This window comes from Phoenix dactylifera, unplaced genomic scaffold (assembly GCF_009389715.1).
Source record: "Phoenix dactylifera cultivar Barhee BC4 unplaced genomic scaffold, palm_55x_up_171113_PBpolish2nd_filt_p 000801F, whole genome shotgun sequence".
Lineage (NCBI taxonomy): Eukaryota > Viridiplantae > Streptophyta > Magnoliopsida > Arecales > Arecaceae > Phoenix > Phoenix dactylifera.
The window spans coordinates 165,735-179,842 of NW_024068168.1; the positions used below are offsets into that span (position 1 = coordinate 165,735).

General features: G+C 42.4%; 1 protein-coding gene across 1 annotated transcript; it reads right to left on the reverse strand.

Moving 5' to 3' along the window:
- Positions 1–1,626: 1,626 nt before the first annotated feature.
- On the reverse strand, positions 1,627–7,856 carry LOC120107228 (pectin acetylesterase 8-like). Its single transcript, XM_039120414.1, has 3 exons — positions 7,771–7,856; positions 2,334–2,473; positions 1,627–1,919 (listed from the first exon to the last, which is right to left on the reverse strand). The coding sequence occupies exons 1-3, from the start codon at positions 7,775–7,777 to the stop codon at positions 1,812–1,814; spliced, it is 255 nt and encodes an 84-aa protein (XP_038976342.1). The 5' UTR covers positions 7,778–7,856; the 3' UTR covers positions 1,627–1,811.
- Between the last annotated feature and the right edge of the window lie 6,252 nt (positions 7,857–14,108).

Here is a 14,108-nt window from a genome sequence, read left to right on the forward strand (position 1 = left end):
AAGAACGGCACTCTGAAAAGAATAGCCGAACGGCTTTTAATGGTTGGTGGGCCCATGAAGATTATCGCCACATGACTCGAGCGCACACTTTTTGACCTTTCAAGTCCAGGTTTCAAACATCACCATCAAAAAAAATATTTAAGATATATTTTAAAAAATAATTTTATATATTCATACATAATCTAACGGCCTAATTATCGATTGATCGCAATATATTTTTCCTTATTTAATTTAAAACATCCGTCTATAAATAAAGAAAGAAAAAAAGAGAGAGAGAGAGAGAGAGAGGAAGAGAGAGTCTCTCCACGTTCCAACCTCAGAATAGGGACGAATTAAGCTACTCCACCAGAACAGCGTAAGTTGTAATATTTTGCACTAGAATCTCATTCTGTTTCTTCATCACTGTTGTTAAATTTTTGTGCCATCCTTTACGATTGGTGCGAAACGTAGGATACGACACTCCGCGGAGTAGGTTAGTGCGAGAAAAGGAATGGACGTTAACGTCCTTCCCGAGATGAGCATGGGCCGGATGTTGCTCTCGATCAACGTATGGACTCCTTTTCGTGTTTCATTAATTTCTTTATACCTATATATATATATATATATATATATATATATATATATATATATATATATATATATATATATATATATATATATATATATATATATATATATATATATATATATATATATACTTTACAGCTTGCACCAACTGTTCCTTGATGGTTCTTGCTCGGTGGTTTCCTTTATCTGCTTGGAAGTTCCATGTTCTAACAATCATGGCCATGTTATCCATAGATCTCTCTAGTTTGATAATAAAGTCTTTTGATGGTTGTAATTTAGATATGAAACATTGATTTAAACCTTCATCCCAATTTAGAAGCATTTCAAGATGGATACTAATATTGTTTGGTCCATCAAAAACTAATAAATAACGAGTAGCTTTGTTGTGGAAGTAGACATGTTTTAGTAGGACAATGTTAGAATGGTGTTCTTTGAACTCAGATTTTTTTTTTCAGAGATAGTAAAAATGTTCTTTGAGTGCTTAATATGTTAATTATCAAAATAATGTTCGTTGATTATTTCACTTTCTTTTTTTTTTCTTTTTTCTTTTGATTTGCATTTTTTTCTCGATCAAGCTGCATCGGCTTGCACTGAATTAGGGCTTGCCTTAAGGAAGATTTTGATCTATATGACAGGTAGAAACATCCAAATCTAACAAACATGACCTCATTACCTTCATCAATTTTGTGGGGCATTGCCTTGAACAAACATGATGCCGACGCATGTTGGATATAACAAGCGTAAGATCCAAAATTAATTTTTTGAAAAGTCTCAATTAAGACTCTGCTGCCGCGGAGAGTTAATAAATAATTATAAATATTTTAATTTTGTATGATGCTCAGTTCAGGATCCACTATTATTCTTTTTTTATTTTTTACTTTTTTGAATTCGAGATCCACTTTAAATGCATTTGGTTCCAGAAATAAATGCGAGCAATAGCTGGAAGGAGTAAACTCCATTTAATGCGCATTCAATTTCGCAATAGTTTGAATGGCTAAATTGACATATCATTTTTGAGCATTCATAGGGCGAATAAGTCCCAACTAGCACTTGATAATATTTAAGTAAAACAAACTGATCTTTAAATTAATCAAACTGGCTTCTGCTGACAGAAGACCAAAGACATGCCTACAGAGAGCACAAAAGAAGTGCCACTTGATTTTAGGAATGGTTTACATGAAAGATAAACAATATAGTGACAGTATAGCACATCAATGCACAAGCCAAGGTAGCTAATTTTATACTTAATCAATTTCGCGGTTGTGACGTGTTGGGTTGCATGGGTAGGGGCAGTCAATCTTCCGCATGGAAGTCCGGCCAAAATACCAGTCTCCAACTGCTTTTGCAATTGGCTGCAAAAAGAAAACTATAAAGATAAGACAGCCTATAAAAGTTGTGCACTTGGAATGATCATAAATTCCATCGCACAAGCCTAATATTAAGTAATTTTTATTTTGATACAAAAATCTTGGTTCAAATGCAACATAACAACCAACAACATGCAACTATATAATAGATCATAATGACGGTGAAAAGTTGAAAAAGAAAAAAAAAACAACTAAATGCATCAGTAGCCTGCAATGGCGCTAAAACAATATATACTTCTAATCAACATATTTCAGACTAAGCACTGCAAGTTATGACAGAAGGAGCAATGATATCTTCTTTTTTTTTCTGTAAAAAAAAAAAATCAGAAAGTAGCGATCCACACGTGTCAACTACCACCACTGAATATTTGGAATTAAGTAGAATATAGTAGAGTTTACCATCTTATCTATAACAGGAGAATCACTTCTTAACCATGTCTCCTGAGCCCCTGATTGGCAGTGGGAATAACACGAGTCTATAAACATGCCTATAGATGATGAGTTTGCAGGCAGTGCACGCATAAACTCTGATCTGAAACCTGTTATAACATCAAAAAATATGTTAATCCCATACTCTTCAAACACAACAAATCAACAGTTCAACTGGCCTAGAGAAACTAAAATCTTCAATTATAATAAACATGTAATAATTCATGACTCTGCATCGTTACATGATGATATTTATGTTGCTGTTCCCAGGTAAGATAACTAGAAGGAAGAACTGGAAATTGGGCATATGATTCAATCTCTCTTTTAGCTGCACCGCGGGCGTTACGCGGCAGCCCCGCGGTCATTCCGCGACCACCCCACGGCAGCACGAGCGGCCGTTGATTTCGCCCCACCGAGCTGTAGAAATAGGGTTATAAACCCCCCCCCTTTCTTGCCCTAGAGCACCACCGAGCCCTCTCTTCTCCTTCTCCTCCCTCTTCTTCCTCTGCTCTTGCCTCCCAAGTGGCTGGCGGGCCGCCGGATCCACCACTATCACCACCCGTGCCCTCCCCTGTTTTGGGATCCACTTCCCTTTCGGAAAGCGTCGCCGTCGCCACCGCTTGATCGCCGGATTGAGCAGCCTCGACCGAGATCCCACTGCCTCTGCCACCGCCGGTAAGCCCTCCTCTTTTGCCCTTGATTCCATGCCAAATAGAAAGCAATGTCTTCCTCCCTCTGTTTTGGCCCCATCAACCGAGAGCGTTCTCGATTGATCTTGACCCCGGCCACCGCAACGGCCGCCGGCCGCCACTGCGGTCGGCTGGCCGTCGACCGAGGAGTGGCCTCCGGCCAGCCCGCCACCCCCTTCCTCTTCCGCTCTCCCTCTCGGTCTTCGCCTACCGTAGGGGGGTTGGGGAGGAAGAAGGCCCTACGGGCCGAACAGGGCCAAGCATGGGCCCTGTTCACCGTGGGCCCGACCTGGGCCCGGTTCACTGTGGGCCCAACTTGGGCCCGGTTAAAAAAAAAAAAAAAATCCGAAACCCAGTTCAGACCCAAAACCCGAAATTCAAAATCCAGTTCAGATTCGAAATCCGACCCGAAACCCAGTTCAACTCTGAACCCGAACCCGGAGCCCGAACCCGAACCTGAATCCGAAACCCGAAATCCGAACCTAGAACCCGAAACCCAGAACCCGAAATCCGAAACCCAGTTCAGACCCGAAATTCGAAATCCGGAATCCGAAACTTGAAACCCAGAACCCGAAATCCGAACCCATTTGGCCAATAAATAAAATTTTATAGTTAAGCCCTTGATAGTATATTATTGCACAAAAGAGCCTTCTGTAATTTATGTTTGATCCCTAAGAAAGATTTATTACATAAAGGTCCCGAACTATATTTATTTAGTCCATTCAAGCTTTATAGAATAGTATTCTGTAATTAAATATTAGTCCCTGCAAAAGATTTTATTACATAAATGAACAAATTAGAGGCCAACTTTGGGAGGGCCCTATTACGCCGAGTCTATAAGGGCCCATCGGGCCATATCCGATGAGGGCCCTATCGGGCCATGCCCACTGTGGGCCAACTCTGAGCCCTGTTGAGCCGTGTCCAGTAGTATTACTTTTGGTTTTGCTTAGCTCTGAAATTTACAAAGAAATTAATTAAATGTTAACAGGTGAACCTGATCCGCCTACCTGAAGTAGGAATTAAGCGAGAAGAGGTAAGTAACTTAATACTTCAAGTGTGTTTTCTGAATTATTTAATAAACTGATTATGTTTTGATATATGTTTTGCATTCAGTAAAATGGGTCAGACAGGTTAAATTTTATTTGAAAATCATGTTATATGCTCTGAAATCCATGAAATATATTTTTATATATATATATGCATTCTCAGCATGGCTATGATCTGTTCTGTTCTGTTCTGGCCCCGCCAATGGGGATTATACGTTGGACCTGTCGACTTGTAATCTGTGAGGAACCGATTTCGACACCGTACCACCGGTGATTAGAATAGTGGTATTTGGACACCGTACCACCGGTGATTAGAATAGTGGTATTTGGACACCGTACCACCGGTGCATAATAATAGTGGTGTTTGGCACCTTGTGCAACCCATGCCACTGGGTTATGTGGCCGTAGCCTATTATGTTGAGATTTTGGTATAAGAGTTTTTGGAAAAATGATAATAAGTTTTGAAAACAACAAATGATGTTATTTATGATTTATTCCAGACATTATCCTGTATTTTGATCTAATATGCTCTGACCCCACTCTGGGGTATTTTGTTGTTTACTGGGCTAGTGTAGCTCATTATTCTGTTTTCTTCATTTTTCAGATCCAGAGGCTTGATCACACGGGATTGGGGAGTGCGTTAGAGTTTCCGATGATTCTTCAGTTATTGACATTTTAGTTAGTTTAGTTTGGACATTTGAATTATGTTGGCATATGCTATTTTGAAATTTTGTAAGTCTGCTTTTGAATAATTTAAATAATTTTGTAATTTGGGGCTTGCCTTTGGTTGAGTTTGCATATAATAACAGTTACCAGGCAAGTATTCAAATGGCACCTTATGAGGCTCTATATGGAAGAAAGTGTAGATCACCTATCTGTTGGGATGATGTTGGTGAAAGAAAAATTATGGGCCCCGAGATTGTGCAACAAACAGTAGAGAAGATCCAGCTGATCAGGGAACGCCTCCGGATAGCTCAGAGCAGACAGAAAAGTTATGCAGATAATAGAAGAAAGGAATTAGAATTTCAGGTCGGAGATCATGTGTTTCTGAAAGTGTCTCCTACTAAAGGGGTGATGCGATTTGGAATATGCGGAAAACTTAGTCCACGCTATGTCGGCCCCTTTGAGATTCTGGAAAGAGTAGGAGCAGTGGCTTACAAATTGGCACTTCCACCTTCACTGTCTGGAGTTCACAATGTTTTTCATGTTTCCATGCTAAGAAAGTATATTCCAGATATGAGCCATGTGGTAGAAGTGGCTCCCTTGCAGCTTAGAGAAGATTTGACATATCCTGAGCAGCCTGTACGTGTGGTTGATAGAAAAGAGCAAGTGTTGAGGAGGCGCACGATTCCTTATATTAAGATCCAGTGGAGCAATCACTCAGAACGAGAGGCCACGTGGGAGCTGGAGGACGAGATGAAGGATAAATATCCGGACCTTTTTGCAAGCTAAGGTATGTTAAATTTCGAGGACGAAATTTTTTTTAGGGGGGAAGAATGTGAGACACGGGGCTGAAGTCGGCAGCCCTCGCCGACTTCAGCCCCGATTCATTTGGGGAAGGAGCTGGAACAGAGGATCGCGTGGGCGATCCTCTCCGGCTCCTCCGGAGGGGCAAACAAGGCAAGGGCGCCGCGAGATTCCCGCGGCGCCCCTCCTAGTCCATCCACGGCCGATTCACGGCCGTGAATCGGCCGTGGATCTCGCTTGACCGCCGCGATTTTCGCAGCGGAGAACCGTTGCGATGGGGCTATAAAGCCCCATCTACTCCTTCCCCTAGGGCATCCCGAGCTCCTCCTCCTCCTCCTCCTCCTCTTCTTCCTTCCCTCCTCCTCTTCTCTGACCGGTGTACCCTCCCGACCGAGCGCCGCCCGGATCCCCCTCGCGGCCACCCCCTGTTCTGAGACCCATCTCCTTGGGTTCAAGCGTCGCCGCCGCCGCCTGACACCGGACCGAGCCTCCCCCGGCCGAGATCCGCCACTTCCGTCGACTGCCGGTAAGCCCTCTTCCCTTTGTGCTCTCCGATCTTAGCCGATGCATGCTTTCCTCCCTTTGTTTTGGCCCCAAACCGAGACCACTCTCGGTCTCTTCCTCGTCAGTCACCGCCGCAACCGCTGGCGGCCAGCTGACCGTCGACCAAGAGGAGGCCGGAGGCCACCCGGGCTGGCCCTCTCCCTCTCTCTTCTGTCTCTCCTGCTTCCTCTGTCCGTGAGGGGGTTTGGGGAAGGAGGATACCATCACGGGCCAAATTGGGCCCGTTGGGCCACTCCATTGCAGGCCCAACTTGGGCCCAGTCCACTGCAGGCCCAACTTGGGCCCAGTCCAGTCCGATTGGGCCCAGTCGGGCAGTACCCTTGTGGGCCCAGCTTGGGCCCTTTTCAGATCCAAGCCCGGAACCCGAACCCGGATCCGAAACCCGGAACCCGAAATCCGAACCCATTGGGCCGTGCCCAATATGGGCCTATCAGGCCATGCCCATTATGGGCCAACTATGGGCCGTGTCCAATAGTATTATTTTTGGATTTTTGCTTAATTCTGACATTAACAAAGAATTAATTAAATTTAAACAGGTGAACCTGATCCGCCTATCTGAAGTAGGAATTAAGCGAGAAGAGGTAAGTAACTTAATACTTCAAGTGTGATTTCTAAATTATTTGATAAACTGATTATGTTTTGATATATGTTTTGTATTCAGTAAAATGGGTCAGGCATGTTAAATTTTATTTGAAAATCATGTTATATGCTCTGTAATTCGTGAAATATAATTGAACAATTTCTGAAATATATTTTTATATACATATGCATTCTCAGCATGGCTATGATCTGTTCTGTTCTGTTCTGGCCCCGCCAATGGGGATTATACGTTGGACCTGTCGACTTGTAATCTGTGAGGAACCGGTTTCGACACCGCGCCACCGGTGATTAGAATAGTGGTTTCTGGACACCGTTTCCACCGGTGGCTAATAATAGTGGTTTCTGGCACTCTGTGCAACCCATGCCACTGGGTTACGTGGCCGTAGCCTATCATGTTGAGATTCTGATATCAGAGTTTTTTGGAAAAATGATAATAAATTTTGAAAATAGAAAAATGATGTTATTTATAACTTATTTCAGTTATTATCCTGTATTTGATCTGATATGCTCTGACCCCACTCTGGGGTATTTTGTTGCTTACTGGGCTAGTGTAGCTCATTATTCTATTTTCTCCATTTTTCAGATCCAGAGGCTTGATCGCACGGGATTGGGGAGTGCATTAGAGTTTCCGATGATTCTTCAGTTATTGGCATTTTAGTTAGTTTAGTTTGGACATTTGAATTATGTTGGCATATGTTATTTTGGAGTTTTGTAAGACTGCTTTTGAATGATTTTAAGTATTTTGTCAATTTTAAGCATCTGCTATTAATCCTTAAATAAAGTCTTGAACATCTGTATTTGCTTTGATGTAATCCGATGCCTTGCACGCCTGTGCAGTCCGCCGTGCGGGCGTGCGGCGTCTGCCGCGCCTCGGGCTCGGGGTGTGACAAGTATCACCAAAAAAATCTCTCTTTTAGCAAATAATGAATGCGTGTGTGGACAAAATGTCAGTGGTGGAGGCTCTGAAAATCCAAGCCTGTTTGGTGAATTTGCTATACAAAAAGAAACTTCTTTCAATAAGAAACAACTTAAAGTGCTGACCTTGCATGACCTGAAGTTGATTCGAAGAACACTTCTTTCTATCAAGCTTGCATTCACCCCAAACTTTACGGGGATCAGAAGGACTGTAACAACCCAGGACCTCACCCAAAATGGCTAGCCGGAAGTTATTATTTGGGTTCCTTGATCCTGTATAAGTACCCAAGATCTACCCAGCAAATAACCGATGTGGGACTAAACACACGCCCGCATGGGTCCTCACATACTCCCCCCGTTCAAGCCCTGACGTCCTCGTCAGGCTAAGGGTTCAAATCTATTCAAATCTAATCACAAACACCACGATTGGCCCGTAGTCAGCCCCAATGGATCCATGCTGCAGTGTCCCCTAGTCCACATAGGTTATGGGCCGGGTTGGCTCTGATACCAAATGTCACGCCCCCGCCTTTGCGAGGCACGTGAGGCACCTAGTGCCCACGTGGGGGCCACATGAAGGGGGACCACGAGGCTCCCCTGCCAGATATTGTCCGGTTCTGGAGCTTCACGCAAGCGTCCTTCACCCCTCCCCGGTTTTGTTTTCCACCCAAAACGCGTCTGCAGGATTTGGAGTCACCCGCCTCATATGCCCAGGCTCTAGAACGAGTCTTTCCGATGTGGGACTATTGGGCCTCACACCCTTCCCACCATCGGACAAGAGCCGTCCTCGGCTCTGATACCACCAAATCTGTCACGCCCCAAGCCCGAGGCGCGGCAGACGCCGCACGCCCGCACGGTGGGCCGCACAGGCGTGCAAGGCAGCAGATCATATCAAAGCAGATACAGATGTTTAAAACTGGCATAATTATTTAAATTGTTCAAAAGCAGTCTTACAAAATTTCAAAATAGCATATGCTTATAAAAGTCAAATACTTTAATCAATCTAACTAAAGGACTAATAACTGAAGGAATCGTCGGAAAATCTAACGCACTCCCCAATCCCGTGCGATCAAGCCTCTGGATCTGAAAAATAGAGAAAATAAAATAATGAGCTACACTAGCCCAGTAAGCAACAAAATACCCCAAAGTGGGGTGAGAGCATATCAGATCAAATACAGGATAATAAAATAAATCATAAATAACATTGTTTTATTATTTTCAAAACTTATTATCATTTTTCCAAAAACTCTGATACCAGAATCTCAACATAATAGGCTACGGCCATGTAACCCAGTGGCATGGGTTGCACAAGGTGCCAAACACCACTATTATTAAGCACCGGTGGTACGGTGTCCAAATACCACTATTCTAATCACCGGTGGTACGGTGTCGAAACCGGTTCCTCACAGATTACAAGTCGACAGGTCTAACGTATAAACCCCATTGGCGGGGCCAGAACAGAACAGAACAGATCATAGCCATGCTGAGAATGCATATATATATATATAAAAATATATTTCAAAAATTGTCCATTTATATTTCATGGATTTTAGAGCATATAACATGATTTTCAAATAAAATTTAACATGTCTCACCCATTTTACTGAATGCAAAACATATATCAAAACATAATCAGTTTATTAAATAATTTAGAAATCACACTTGAAGTATTAAGTTACTTACTTCTTCTCGCTTGATTCCTACTTCAGGTAGACGGATCAGGTTCACCTGTTAAAGTTTAATTAATTTCTTGTTAATTTCAGACTAAGCAAAATTTAAAAATAATACTATTGGACATGGCCCAACAGAGCCCAAAGTTGGCCCATAATGGGCACGGCCTGATAGGGCCCATATCGGACTCGGCCCAATGGGCCCGCATAGACTCGGCTAAATAGGGCCCCCAAAGTTGGCTTCTAATTTGTTCATTTATACAATAAGATTTATTGCAGGGACTAATACTTAATTACAGGGTACTATTCTATAATAAAACTTGGGTGAGGGGACTAAATAAATATAGTTGGGGGCCTTTATGTAATAAATCTTTCCTATAGGGATCAAATACAAATTACAGGAGTCCCTATTTCTGAAATAGCATACTGCCAAGGGCTTAACTGCAAAAAATCTGTTTATTGGTCAAATGGGTTTGGGTTTCGGATCCCGGGTTTCGGGTTCGGGTTCCAGTTCAGGTTCAGGTTTGGGCTCAGGTTTGGGTTCGGGTTCGGGTTCGGGTTCGGATTCTCGGGTTTGATCTGGATCCAAGTTGGGCCCATGGGGGTATTGCCCAATTGGGCCAAACCGGACTGGACTGAGCCCAAGTTGGGCCTGCAGTGGACTGGGCCCAACGGCCCAGTTTGGCCCGTGATGGGCCTCCTCCTTCCCCAAACTCCCCCCCACGAACAGGGGGAGAAGAAGAGACGGAGGAGAGAGGGAGGTGGCCGGCGGGGGTGGCCGGCTTGGGTGGCCGGGGGCCACCCCTCGATCGACTGCCAGCCAGCCGCCATGGCGGCCGGCGGCGTTGCAGGGACCGACGGGGAGGAGAAGCAACCGAGATGATGATCTCGGCTGCTTGGGCTGAAACAGAGGAGAGGAGGATCTCGACGGAGGAGGGCTTACCGGCGATCGACGGAGGTGGCAAATCCCGGCCGAGGGAGGCTCGGTCCGGCGTCAAGCGACGGCGGCGATGTTTGAAGCCGAGGGGTTGGATCTCGGAGCAGGGGAAGCTCGCGGAGGGGATCCGGGCGGCGCTCGGTCGGGAAGACACACCGATCGGAGAGGAGGAGGAGGGAAGGAGGAAAGAGAAGGAGGAAGAGGGCTCGGTTTGCCCTAGGGAGGAGGATTTGGGGGGTTTTTATCACCCCCCTCGTGATGGCTCTCCGCCGCGAAGATCGCGGCGGCCGAGCGAGATCCGCGGCCGCGGTTCGGCCGCGGATGAGCTGGAGGGGGGGGGGGGGTGCCGCGGGACTAGCGACATCCCCGCCCCGATCATCCCCGGAAGAGCCGGAGAGGATTGCAAATCGCGATCCTCTGTTCCGGCCTTCCAAAAAGAGAACGGGACTGAAGTCAGCAGGGGCTGCCGACTTCAGCCCGTGTCTCACATTTTCTCCCCCTTAGAAAAATTTCGTCCTCGAAATTTAACATACCTTAGCTTGCAAAAAGGTCCGGATATTTTTCATTCATCTTGTCCTCCAGCTCCCACGTGGCTTCACGTTCTGAGTGATTGCTCCACTGGATCTTAACATAAGGAATCGTGTGCCTCCTCAACACTTGCTCTTTTCTATCAACCACACGTACAGGCTGCTCAGGATATGTCAAATCTTCTCTAAGCTGCAAAGGAGCCACTTCTACCACATGGCTCATATCTGGAATATACTTTCTTAACATAGAAACATGAAAAACGTTGTGGACTCCAGACAGTGAAGGTGGGAGTGTCAATTTGTATGCCACAGCTCCTACTCTTTCCAGAATCTCAAAAGGGGCCCACATAGCGTGGACTGAGTTTTCCACGTATTCCAAATCGCATCACCCCTTTAACTGATCAAATAAGTCATCAATTCTTGGTAGAGGATACTTGTTCTTTATTGTTACTTTATTTATCACTCGATAATCAATGCATAATCTCATACTACCATCCTTCTTCTTTACAAATAAGACTGGGGCTCCCCAAGGTGAAACACTAGGTCTGATGAAACCCTTATCAAGAAGATCCTGCAACTGCTCCTTTAATTCTTTCATTTCAACTGGAGCCATTCTATAGGGGGTCTTAGAGATTGGTGTGGTACCAGGAATCAAATCAATTGCAAAATCAATTTCTCTATCTGGTGGCAAGCTAGGGAGGTCTTCCGGAAAGACATCGGGGTATTCATTTACTACTGGGATATCTTCAAATCTTTGATCTGACTGTCTAGTGTCAACCACTGTGGCAATATATGCCATACTCCCCTTTCTAAGTAGTCGCTTAATTTGCATAGCAGAAATAATTCGAGGGGAGGTATATGCACCACTGCCGATGAAGCTGAATTCAGTATCTCGAGGGATCTAAAATTTTATCCGCTTTTCATGACAGTTAATGGTAGCAAAGTGTGATGCTAAGTAGCCCATACCGAGAATTATGCCAAAGTCATGCGTATCTATAACTATCAAATCAGCAGGCAAGTCTTTACCTACTATCTGAACCGGACAAGTCCTGCAGACCTGATTACCCATCATCCCACTTCCAGCAGGGGTGTTAACATGCAAATCATACTCTAACAGCATGTAAGGTAGATCATGTTTTCGCACAAATATCGATGGCATAATGAATGTGCAGCACCAGTATCAAATAGTATATAAGCATAAACAAAAGCAACCGGTAGTGTGCTGATCCCTCAAAGGATAATGACTAACCTTAGAGTCAAATTATTATGTTGCTAAGAATATGATTCACAAAATGAACATGTACTGATAATCATTAGATAGCAACGATTTATCTCAAAAATGATTTGTATCAAATCGCAAAAGTAGGTCTAAGAAGGCAAAGTATTGATACCATGATTCAATATGCCACAAAGCCTTTAACTTAAACTTATAAATCATAAGATGAGAGCAAATAATGCATGGTTTATTCAGATACTTAACAAATTAGACCATATTTGGTCAACAATCAACTAACCTGAGTCATGATACGCTCAAATTATTATTTTCTTAGCATACCCAAACATAGCAAAGTTTATACAGAAGATAACATAATCGTATCATGATTGACCTGAGAATCAATAGTGTTCACCTTTCCTTATTAACAAAATCTTTCATTATTGAACAACAGTCTTTTATCATAACATGTTACCAAAACATAGTCAATATTTTTGACCAGTTTAAATTTACTCAGTCCATCAAATTTCCGCTGCGCAACTCAGATCAATATTCTCCAAACTTTCTTAATGATCCCAAATTATTAGCATTTTTTTTTCTTTTTAATATCCAAGCAAAATTTTATCCTTGCTTCCCAAGTACACTAGGTCATGATTAACCCTTGAGATAGTTGTCGTATTTATACCATCATATGATCAAGTAATCATATTCTAGATCCAAATTTGAACTAAGCCAATTCTATTTTTCCTTGGCACTTCCATTATACAAGTTGATATTTATTCTAAGCTTTGATAATTAAAAGATTCTAGATTAACTTACTCAGGAGCTTACTCAATCATCCCGAATCTTTTCTTTTAGGCTAAACTTATTTGGGCCTCTCATGAAATCCCACTTGCATTTCTCATATGGTGATACAAAATCCACAATCAACTCATAGCCTTGATTAATAAATATTTAACTCACAAAAATCAAATAATCTGGTTCAAAGCTTTACAAGAAATTCCTCCAAGATATAAGCTCTATGATTTTACATTGAGATCCATCAAAATATCAATCTTAATTGTTTCAAGTCTCAAGGGTTAGGGCCAAATAAAAATTCTTAAGTCTCATCCCCAAGTATATTTTCCTTCTATATACGAGTTCCATGCATGATCCACATACAGATTTCAATAAATATTTTCTAGTCCAAACTTTAAACATTTTTTTTTTTATAGATGAATCTTAATTTGCCACCAAAATAATTAACTTCAACTAGAAGCAATATCCACAGTGTCTGATATCAAGTTAAACTTCCAAAATAATTACATTGCACGATAATATCTCATGATTAATATTCCTTCACTTAATTTAGTCAAAATCTAATTAATCAACACTTGAAATACAAATTGCTCCACCAAGAAAACTCTCATAGTAGCTTATTCACACTTTGGTAACGACCATAATTAGGTTGCATTCTAATTTTAGCATTTCAAAATTCTGATAAAATAACACAAATTTATCAATAATAAAAGCAAATAAATACCTTCGTCTAATGGCCTAATGTCTACCCATCTCTCAAACTTTCCGACGAATCCTAAAGATTCTAAACTTAAGCTCCGTCTGACTATTTCAAACACAATCCCTAGGAATCTGAAACCGAGCTCTGATATTATTAGAACACTATTTTGTACAAATAAAACATTTTGGCTACTTTACAGGAACATACATTTTGTGCCTTGTTCATCCTCTTTGCCAGTAGATCATCTATAATAGCACGCCAAACCCTAGCTCCTCTAAAGTGAAGATTTGTTGCCTAAGTAGATGATGCCATAAAAACCATTGTTATATTAATGGATTTATGATTTGTAAATAAAAGAGGAAAAATAGTAATCAAATTGCAAGTACAGCACATTTTGCCTAAGCAAAATGCGGAACAGACTTACAGGATTTACTGCCTCTATATCACCAGTGAATGATGAACCGTCACAGTATCGAATCTTGACCTTATTCCAGTTATAGAAGTCTACATGTAGCCCCAGAAAGACATATTAATTATAATTCAGAAACGGTGTTTCATTTAAAATAAATGAAAAACTTAATCTTAGCGTTCAATTACATAGAATATAGGTAAATATGTGATC

Excerpts from the sequence above, each read along its gene's own strand:
- LOC120107228 (XM_039120414.1), bottom strand. Across the intron at positions 1,920-2,333 it reads CTCCTGTTATAGATAAGATG|CCAATTGCAAAAGCAGTTGG; the intron begins GTAAACTCTACT and ends TTCTTTTTGCAG.